At 39.2% G+C, this 11,234-nt stretch overlaps 1 protein-coding gene across 4 annotated transcripts; it reads right to left on the bottom strand.

Annotated features, from left to right (window-relative positions):
* Positions 1–7,192: 7,192 nt before the first annotated feature.
* On the bottom strand, positions 7,193–8,585 carry LOC110376962 (uncharacterized). 4 transcript variants are annotated; one of them, XR_002429571.3, is made up of 3 exons: positions 8,248–8,387; positions 8,073–8,171; positions 7,557–7,696 (listed from the first exon to the last, which is right to left on the bottom strand). XR_002429571.3 is itself a non-coding variant. In XM_021335622.3 (2 exons), exons 1-2 carry the CDS (start codon positions 8,478–8,480, stop codon positions 7,471–7,473), a joined length of 459 nt encoding a protein of 152 aa, XP_021191297.1. In that variant the 5' UTR covers positions 8,481–8,585; the 3' UTR covers positions 7,193–7,470. The 4 variants fall into 4 exon arrangements, 1 of the variants encoding a protein (XP_021191297.1); XR_007512406.2 differs by having other exon boundaries at positions 7,565–7,696; positions 8,069–8,171; XR_002429572.3 differs by having other exon boundaries at positions 7,580–7,691.
* Positions 8,586–11,234: the final 2,649 nt, after the last annotated feature.

The following is an 11,234-nucleotide window of genomic DNA, read 5'->3' on the forward strand; positions in this document are numbered from 1 at the left end:
GTTGTCGAACAAGAAACGAAGCAATTGCAGGCTAAGTATGTGGTTTATTAAATAGGAGACCTTACCTAAGAAAGATTACCTAACTCACAGCCTTATTTAACTGTAATACATCCTCATACAGTTTGCCGTTGAAAACAAGAACAGTTAAAGGTAATACAAAACAAAAACCTAATAACCAAATCCGCTTACTGTAAAAAAGAAAAAAATACATATTTTGAAATACTTACTTTCTAATCGTGCCATAGTCTGTGGTCAAAGATAAGCAATCGACCATATTGACCAAAGCTATGATCTGTCTGTCGCCTGATCGTTGTTAAGTTGCGATGGGCAGTTGACTCGTGTTGTGTCTCATACGCGATTATTGAATTAAAGTAAGGGATGGCGCTGAATGCCGGACCCCTGCGGAGCCCGACCACTCGGAGCGCCCACAGAACGCTCCACTACACTGATTTCATACGAGGATATGAATACTCTCGATATTTTGTGTTTGGACAGGAATGATCGAGTGCCAGTGGCATTAAATGCACATCGATGTGTAACATGCCGTTTTCATGTTAAAAAATATTCTAGCGGTTTTTGATGATATTCTCTCTATACGAGGATTCATAAAAACTACCCTTGTGCAGTAATATAATATCTACCATGCGTTCTGTAGTAGTTTTTAAGTGACTAATTGAGGGCAGCGTAGTTTTAATCAATCATTTATCGAGACGATGGTTATTTATGTAGTTTAGTTTACAAGTACAAATTCGCCCATAGAAGTACCCAACAGACAAGACAACGTAAACCGTACCTAAACAGTCTATGCAAACTTAAAATACCAAATATTTAATGAGTCAAAACTACAAGCTAAAGTATACGAGCAGAAACTATTAAATAAAAATTCTGATTTTATCGGAATTCTGTTGCAACCAATAACTTTTTTTCTTTCTCTTAGGTACTCTTCCCCGTATTAAAGAAATCTAATACGAAGACGTAAAGCAGACTTCTCAAATCATCCACTTTAAGCTTTATATAAAAAAAACTTACTCCAAAAACACGATGAATGTTAAACATTTTTGTGTATTTCTGACACAAAAAATAAGCGGTACAGATGAATTTTCAGTATTGCTTCCTAAACTATTAATTTGTTCAAACAACCTTAATGCGTCCCTTAACCTTAAGTCGTGGTGGCCTAGTGGGCAAAGAACCAACCTCTCGAGTGTGAGGGCGCGGGTTCGATCCCAGGTCAGGCAAGTACCAATGCAACTTTTCTAAGTTTGTATGTACTTTCTGAGTATATCTTAGACACCAATGGCTGTGTTTCGGATGGCACGTTAAACTGTAGGTCCGGCTGTCATTGAACATCCTTGGCAGTCGTTACGGGTAGTCAGAAGCCAGTAAGTCTGACACCAGTCTAACCAAGGGGTATCGGGTTGCCCGGGTAACTGGGTTGAGGAGGTCAGATAGGCAGTCGCTTCTTGTAAAGCACTGGTACTCAGCTGAATCCGGTTAGACTGGAAGCCGACCCCAACATAGTTTGGGAAAAAAGGCTCGGAGGAAATAACCTTAATGCGTCCGTTGACCAAAAAAAACTAGATGGATTTCTTTGAAATCATTACAAAAATGGCGTATTGGAAAATCTAACTGATATGCAAGAGCTACTACTTTATCTTCGATCACTTAAGCGTCACATATTTTGATATTAAATATAACTGTTGACCTCTTCTGGTAATATCAAGGAGTATAACTACCAGCTATATATAAAATAATCAAACGCTGCATTTACGAGCTATGACAATCTGAATTACAATCATAACCCTTGTCCACCGCATTCTCGTCGCATTCGCCCCAATAAAATAACTCATGTCCAATTTATGTTAATACAATAAATACACACATAAATAATTCTAGGGACGCTACAGAAGGCAATTTAAATTTATGTAGATGCACTCTACTGTCTTTGAAGGAGCCACTAGGTGTTCAAATTGAATGATTTGTGCGTATAAAACTAATGGAATTTATTAAATTGACAGATTGTAACCATATTTTAGAAAGGAGACACTACTTATGAAATTCATAGTGAGTAGTTATAAAGATTGAGACGGTAGGCGTTCTTCTTAAGAGTCGTATGAACTCCTGTTATACTTTCATAATATTTCTTTCATCCCTGATGTCAGTTTCGTACACTATGCATTTATGAGATATGTATATTTTATCACACCAATGTTCTGTTAATTTCAATAAACATGTTAGGAATGATGTACTGAATTCTCATATTGTATCTTTTATCCTATTGAAAACCATTTGAAAAAATAAATATGTATATTGTGAAAACATTTTAGGATGTAAATACATATTTCGTAGTAAAAATATAGCCATAGCGTAGCGTAGCCATACTACGGCGCGAGCGGTGAGCGGCGTAGCACAAGAAGAGAGAATTGTTTTTAGTTAAAAAAAAATTGTAGCGTCATTAAGTAATAATTTATCTTCCGTAAAAAAAATTGAGAAGGCAAACATATTTTTATTTTTTAACTTCAATATACTATAGAAGTAGGTATGTAAGTACGACAATAAAAGATGCTTCTCAAAGGTTTATCTTGATATACGTTTTAGTAGAATTTATTTCACAAATCAAATTATTCTTAAAAAAAAATAACAAACTTTACTAACAAAGGCACATTTACATTACATCGTGACACTTAAATAACAACGATGTTTGTTTGATGCATATTTTGAATTGCACAAAGTGTTCATATGAATGTAGTAAACCGCAATAATAACAACATTGCAGTAATTGTATCAAGAAAACGGTTATTTGCAGGGAAAGAGCGACAAACCGACAGATGCTCCCGGCCATCTTGCGGCTGCGACAAAAGTATCGCATGACGCGTTCGTGACTTTGTGGTCACAATGTCGCCGTTTAAAATCAAATTTCGGTAGGTAACATAATGTCGCCCAAATTGTTCGTAACGACTGAAAGCTGCCGCGGCCATGTAAACGATGTGATGACGATGTAACTTTTAATACAATTACCAACGTAGTTTTGTAATTGATCCAATTTCCTAATTATAAGACGTTGCAGTTACGATACAATGTTTTTATTGTATCTAATTCGAGATTTTTTATTGGTAAACCGTTGTCGCCTGTCTTGTAGGTTAGTTTTTTCGAGTTATAAAAAACAATATGGGATACATACCAGACAAGAAGTTGTGAACCGTGAAATTGCCATCTGCGTCGCGAACGTTGTTAAGTGGGTAGCTACGTAGTGTTAGCTATTTGCGATATTCCGTAATCTGTTTACATGTATTCTTAATAAAAATATTTTCGATACACTACTTAGGTACTGTAACCGGGCTCCTGTTGCACTGAAAACTGTTATTTCAATAATTTAATTATACCTAAACGATTATTTTCAAAAACACAACTTTTAAGGATCTCAATCAATCAATCTCATGAGGTACCCACAATTTGCAGAATGCATCACTTAGACTCGACATTTTACAGAGAGAGAGATTTTATGTAGATTCAAACTAGATTTTCATGACTTTAATTTTGTGACCAAGTGTCATCATAAACTTCCTAAGTTCCTTGAATCATCATCTGCCTAGGCTAGCATCATTTTTCTATATATGTTGAGGTCGGCTTGCAGGATGCAGCTGAGTATCAATGTTTTACATGGAGCGATTGCCTATACCTATAACTTCCTCAACCCAGTTACCTACCAAGGCAACCGTTACCAAAGATAGATACCGTTTCTGTCTTCCGAAACACGGATGAATCGTTATGACAAGATGATCAACTGTACAGCCACGATCACGAGGTAATTATGTACCTATATGAATATGAGTTTCGATTTGGTTTTAATAAAACTTTTCCTTGTATAGTTATCGCCACGAATCTTGAGCTCTGACCTACATGTGCGCAAAAGTGATTGTTTTAATAGGAAACTTTTTTAGTTAATTTTTAGTGACTTTGCTTACTTTAACGCACTGGCATCAAAATATGCTATTTCGATGAGTCTTTCGCTACGGTTTTTATATAAATATTATTTTAAATTTTTGGGAAAGCTGGGTCATAAAAATGTGAGCCACAACAGGCTACAGCTATACAGAGTTTATTAATCAAGTGGAGCGACATCTCTGGGCTCAGTGGCATTTTTCTTGGAGGATGTCGTGTTCATTATTTCCCGGGAAGACGGGCGGTGTGATGAGAAATTAATCCGGGGGTGGGCAGGTGGCCGCCGCAGGTGCGGTGCGCGGCCAATTTGCCGCAACAATAAGCCGTCGCGGAGCGCCAGCTCTTCATGAGTGCACGCCTAATCCGTGCGTCTACGTCTCCACGCATACGCCTCCTAAACTCAGGCACTTTATGCCTTCAGTTGTTCCACTTAAGAGCTCTTGAACAGCGCGCGGCATCTTTGTAATTGTTTTTATTTTCGGTAGTCTTAATGAGGGCTGAAGCATTACGAGAGTTTTCTTTATGTTACGAGCTCATTTCTTTTTTGAACGCTTTTTATGAATAACTTACAAAGTTTATAATGCCTCTAAATACCTAAGTACAGAAGATAATTTTTGTAAATGGGTTCCAGCTGCAAAACACTGAAGAAAAGCAGTAGATATGAAGGAAAGCGCACGGAGCTGCGGCGCGCCGTAATCCGAACATATCTCGGTACATTGCTCAGCGCGACACAGCGGGACTTAGCGAAAAGCCTCGCCGCGCAGATGCTTATCTCAATAACAGTTTTATTTATTTTTGCGAGCGGCTGATCCGCTCCCGGCGGATCCGTCTAATGAAAACAGAGGAAGCGCGCTCATGCCCGCTAACACCGCGCCGCAGCGGAGACGCGGCTGAGACAAATGTGTCTCCGAGCAACGCTTGTAGCACCCGGACAAAACTATCTCTACGATATGAATATCCACAAATGAGCACCGATTTCATGGTGCATTTTATCATTTATCACCCGTGTCTTGTGAAAATGGCGCTGCGTTATTCATTTGTTAAAGTAAATAAAAACTATTATGAAGATCAAGAAGTTTTTGGTGATTTTCCTTAAACTGAGTGTTTCACAAAAGCTACAAAGTTGCGAGGAGACATGGCACGTTTGAGTTTATTTGGTCCCGATTAACGAGCACAACTGTCGTAATGCTGACTTCTACGTCGTAAACCAAAGCACATCGCAACTTGTACAAACATACGATCAAAAATATAATGCCTTGCAACCGTCGTGTGTACAAACTCTCAAATTCTGGAATTTTAAGAGATGACTGAAGTCCAGAGATATATTTCCGGAGGTTTATTAAAATTCTTATCTCAATGCCGCGGATCAAAGTAAGGATTTACAAGATTTGAAGTTAAACGAAAGGTATGGATAATTACCACATGCGATGAGAGGTGTGCTAAATAATACAAAAGCTAACATTTACATTAATTAACTCCTACAAAAAATGATAACTAGGTGCAATAATCTGCAATCCTCAAATTCCGTTACTCCATAATATTCACACAAAACAAAAGTAACTCGACACATATTAAAAGCCAATTCTCTCGGAGACCGCAAACAACAGGGAGGTGAAAAATCTTGCGGTGGCGAGACGGCCAGGCACCGGTGGGGTCTAATTAGGTCATTTGCCATAATTGCTAGCTCCAGATTGGTTTTTTCGCGTCGGCAGCGTCCCGCGAGAGCCTCAGGACGTTGCCTCGCTTTAATGAACACTTCTAGCAAAGACAGTGGAATAAAAACTCTTATTTTCACAGCGGTCATCGGAGTTTGCTTTTTAGTTGACTGTTATGTTTGTAAAATTGTTTGCTAAAATAATGGAAAGTTGCGGTATTTACAATTACTTTGGTATCGATGATCCATTGACAGGTCCATTAAGGCGAAGGCTGGAACCTGATTTTTCAAGTTTTTAACACTCAATGTAGAGAACGTATTTGTGGTATAAGTTTGTAATAAGTTAAATAAGTATGTAGATATGTAATTTTTAATTGCAGGTAGGCAAAATAAAAAATAATAGTGGGATAAGGGCAGAAGGATGATGAGGTAAGTATCTTGCAAACAATGAAATCTAACTTCTATACGCGTGTAGATAAAAAAAAACCTTTCTTTTATTTATAATTTGTTGATTTGTTGATTTACTCGATTCCAGCATCTTATTCTGCTGAACAGTGGCGTAGCGTGGGTATCTGCCGCCCGGGGCAGTTGTCGATTTTGCCGCCCCTTCCCGTGTATTTTTTTTAACAGGACTTCAAAAAAAGGTTTTTTTTTGTATCGACGTTAAAAATCATCAAATGACATGACCCTTCCCGCTGTGGGTTAACAGCGGTGAGGGAGTGTCAGACTCTGCTTAAAAACCGTCGTATTCTGTCGAAGGCGTTTTATGTTTTATGGTAACTCTTTCGAACAACCCGCAGCCCCGGCAGAAGGGGGAAGGTCTCAAGTAGACTTTTCTTTTATATCTTTGTTACTTGATGTCTGTAAGGTTTTAAAATGCCAAATACGCGAGCGAAGCGAGCGGTAAATTTTTATCGGAATTTTAAACCAAAAATTACGTAAAATGTAGCCCAAACGTACTTAACTTTTTGTTTGTTGACAGATGCAAAAATAAGGGCATATCGTTTTTGAATACGCGAGCGAAGCGAGCGCGAAATTTTTATCGGACTTAAAACAAAAATTACGTAAAATTTTGCCCAAACATACCTAACGTCTTGTTTGTTGAGAAATGCAAAAATAAGGGCCATAAAATAGTTTCTGAATACGCGAGCGAAGCGAGCGCGAAATTTTTATGAGACTTAAACCAAATATTACGAAAAATGTAGCCCAAACGTACTTAACTTTTTGTTTGATGACAAATGCAAAATCAAGCGCATACAGTTTATAAATACGCGAGCGAAGCGAGCGCAAAATTTTAATTATTTTTATTTAAAACTCAAAACCAAAATTACGTAAAATGTAGTGTCACGTGTGTTTTAAGTATCAAATTTTAACAATAATTAGTTTTAAGTTTAAAAAGTTTTAACTTGTTTAATGTTTTGTTATTGTTAGACAGTTTTATGTAGCGGCGCAGATACTAGTTGCGATCAATTTTTTTTTAATTGGGTAAATTTTGCCGCCCCCTAAAAGCTGCCGCCCGGGGAATGTGCCCCCCCTGCCCCCCCCACGCTACGCCACTGCTGCTGAAAGCATAGGTAATCACGAAATGAAAAGACGAACTAGGATATAAGACTGTTTATTTTTTAAAACATTATAGTGAACACTAACATTTTGATACTAAAACCAAAGTATTGTTTTCTCTGATTTTTCTAAATGTTTTTTATAACAATATTAATGTTTTTAGATTTTTACAGAACTACTGTGTGTATGTATTACTCAATACACTGACAAGTTTATTTTGAATTTTTAATGATTTACTTTTCACATGTTGTTCAATACTGCTTCCAGTAATTTATAAAGGCGGCGTCGCCGGTATTCCTGAATAACATTGTTAAGGTTTACATTGTGGAGCTGGGCTCGATGGCTGGTGGAAACTGTCGCTTCATCTTCTCGCGCTTGCGAAGTTCGTCCCGCAGTAATACAAGGTTTTCGTAATGTTCCGCGGACGCATCTAAGAGTTCGACACACACCCGAACCGCTGCAGCTTGCCGCTCGCGCTCCACTTCCATAGTGACGTCCGTGGCTTGGCTCACCGACAGGACCTTTTCTACCATGTCGTCTAACCTAAGCGAAATAAAGTGATTAAGGACCTGTACCAAATACCAAATTAAAAACCAATATTGCTAGTGAGCAAGCATTATGCCAAATATAATATACATACATACACGCCATATGCATATACCAGATCAAACGAAACAATTTAAAATAATTTAGTAAGTGGGATTTAAGAGTAGGTAATTTTGCAAAATCATTCATGCATCTTTGATGCATGAGCCTGGCCTTAGGTGCCAGCGATGGATTCACTAGATTGCATAATATACTGCTAGAGCCGACTGAGGACAGCAATTTCTACCTGAGGTTTTTTAAACAGTATGTGTGTCCATTTCTTATAAAATAACTCGCTTTATTTTATAGACGCTCATTCACGGCAAGTACCTACTGATATTATTTCGTTGACTTGCTGACTGCACTAGGCTGACGATGAACTTGAAATAATATGGATATAGTGCTATGTAACAGCTCACATTCCTTGTGTATTCTGAAATAATAAAGCAATAACTACTTCACCAAATTCAAACTCTAACACAAAGCAAAAGGAAGTCAGCGATGCTCACTTTCGCTTCCGAATTTCCAGGTATAGGCAGAAAAACAGCGTCAGCAGCGAAACAATAGCAGCGTTCAACTGCGGCCAAGTGAGGTCCTGGCTGACGATGTGCAGGCGCGAAATCCGCACCTTGGGAACAACATCCCACAGAGAGAACCCTGGCACCAGAAGCGTCAGCGGTAGCGTGAACACCACTAACACTCCTAACACCACGGTTATGTCACAATCATTCTTATCAGACATTACTGGGGAAACTTGATGGGATGAGAATATTGAACAACATTTTATTTTAAATGACAAATCAAAAATGTTAAGAGACGGAAGTTGTCACGTTCCACAGACTGCTAATTTCTGAAAAGGAAAAAAGGAGCGTTCTCTCTGATGGCCCTTTATTTTAACGGCAACGTTTTTGGCAGTCCAACTGACCTAAACTTCGCTTTATTGCATGTTATTCATTTCACATTATGGGCACAAACATCTTATTCACATTACGACGAAACATCAAAGAAGCGAAAGCCATTTGTAAGGTTTAGTGCGTAAAATTCGCGAGGCAGCAAATGGTCCCTTGCGGAACCTGTGTCCGTCATATGGAGCGAGCCGTCGACGCTCGCGCGGCATATCAATTTCGACTAGGTACACACAATAAAATTGGACGGTCTCCGGAGAGGGCTTAAACGATTCGCCGTTTTGTCTCGGGGCCCAGCTGCGTAATGACCGGAGCAGGAAAAAATTGTCAGCAAGAAAACGCGAGGGTAGTCGGGTTTATGTGCACGCGGCAGCTGGCGGCACCGGGCGGCGACGCGCTCCTAACTGCCTCTGCTTACCTCGCAAAACCCGCGCCAATTTTATTTATCGAAAATATAAACCGATTTGCGGAGGGCCCTCGTAAATTCTGAACGGCTGATTTATGGCGGTTACCAGGCGCGCTTAAAACAAAGTTGCTTCTTAAAGGACTTCCTTACCTATCTATTGCTTCCTTACAGACCTGTAATGAAAAACCAGCTTTTGAGATGAATAGGTCTCATTTATATTTTTTGCTGAACAACTTTGCTACAAGATATTGTCGCTCCAGGGAAAATCCTGTAATACCTTCAGTTAGGTTCACTCGTAATTTGATGTAACTGGATAAAGTAGAGGCTGACAGAAGGACCCAGATGCAACAAGTTTAGAAGCCCTACAGCAATAAAGCAATTCTCCTCGAGGTGTTTTTTTTACGTACCTAACTCAAAAATTGACATTCAGTTACCTACTACTCAAAACTATTTTGAGTAAGTTCCTTGCTGCTCAAGATGAAAGGAACGATAAAACTTTCTGCGAGTCCCTGATGAGGGATAATAGAAAATCTTACTAATTCGTGCCTAATCAAAATCATAAGTATTAAATCTAAGGATCATATATACCTACATACAAATAGTGCCCACTGAAATTGAAAATCGGTAGGTAGGTACTATCGCGTGCCAGTAGGAACCTCCTCGAGGAATTAACAAGCTTGGGGCTGACGGGATCGCAAACAACTCCCGGAGGGCGGCTGGCGGGCAGTGCTCGCCGACTTGCCGTGTCTAAGGAGACGCGCCACGAATCAATTAGGTGATTTGAGGCATTTGAGGGTTGGCTGCGGCCTCGCGTGACGGAACCTCGCTCGAGTCAACACTGATGCTCATGCTCGTCGTGTTAGGTAGGTACTTAGGTACTTACCTACCTCTACAATGGATTCGAAAAAATAATGTTATATGTAAAGTAGGGAAGTTATACCTAGTAGTATCCAATTAGATGACTCCCAACTCGGTAAACTGACAGGCTATCCTATCTATTGAACATTTTCTGAAGTTATTTATGACTTTAGGTGCAAATGACGGCACAGTTTCGTTTAAATTAAGGTGTACCAAAAGTTTACTGTGCTAAGTGACATCCAGGACCCACCGGTTTATCGTGCCTTCCGAAACACGGGATAACTCGTTATGGCAAGATGGTCATCCATCCACGGACCGGCCTCGCCAAGCTTTGCTTAACTTTATGATCGGATCAATCCGCGCGACTTTGACTTAGCCACGAGCTCTGTAGGTTTAAACCTTCAGCTTTGACCGAAGGTTGTGGCGATTGCCGATTAATCTACTTAAAGTAATTAATGGTTTGGTAACTTTAGATTATTTCATTCAATTGTATTAATGACGTGACCTATCAACATAATTTGCCGTATGGTATGAGAACATTAGCAAAAGTGCTCGATTAAAAGTATTGGCTTCATATAACTAACTACCAATAATGAAAGAACCACTCAACCGCAGTTAGGGATCCCAAAATTCAAATAATTGAACCGAATTAATTTACCTTTATGAAGGGCAAATTGTTTTGGTGAATCCCCAATCAATTTACTAAATTGATTACTGTTTTATGACAGAGCGGCATCGCGTATCTACCTACCTAACCATGACAAAATTCGGCTTTACCTACTTAAGTATATTGTTAGGTACGTAAGTACCTACCTTATAAGTGACCACCTTATTAAGTGATTTTATAACGTTGTTTTTATTTAGGTATGTAGCATACCTACCAATCAATGAATTAATCGCGAACGCATTTTGCGTTCTAGGTATGAGATGTGTGATTCAGCATTTCGCCAATTATGTTATTTTTTATTGCTTTGGATACAAATTGGGTCATTTTAAAAATTCATTGTTGTTTAGATATTCTTTGTTTCGGAATGCATGATGGGATCCCGGTTTTCCTTTGAACATCTTTGACAGTCGTTACGGGTAGTCAGAAACCAGAGTCTGACAACCAGCGAGAGAAGGTTGGCCAGGTAACTGGGTTGTGGAAGTCAGATAAGCAGTCGCTCTGAGTAAAAAGCAATGGTACTTACTCAGCTACTGCTGAACTACGATACGACTGGAAGCTGACCCTAACATAGTTGGGAAAAAAGCTAGGCAGAGGATGTTTGGTTAGACCTTCTCTGTGTGAGAAGCCACCCTCGGCCTTTGGGCCAGTGGCAGCCTAGAA

Source organism: Helicoverpa armigera, chromosome 6 (genome assembly GCF_030705265.1).
Source record: "Helicoverpa armigera isolate CAAS_96S chromosome 6, ASM3070526v1, whole genome shotgun sequence".
In the NCBI taxonomy this organism is placed as follows: Eukaryota; Metazoa; Arthropoda; class Insecta; order Lepidoptera; family Noctuidae; genus Helicoverpa; species Helicoverpa armigera.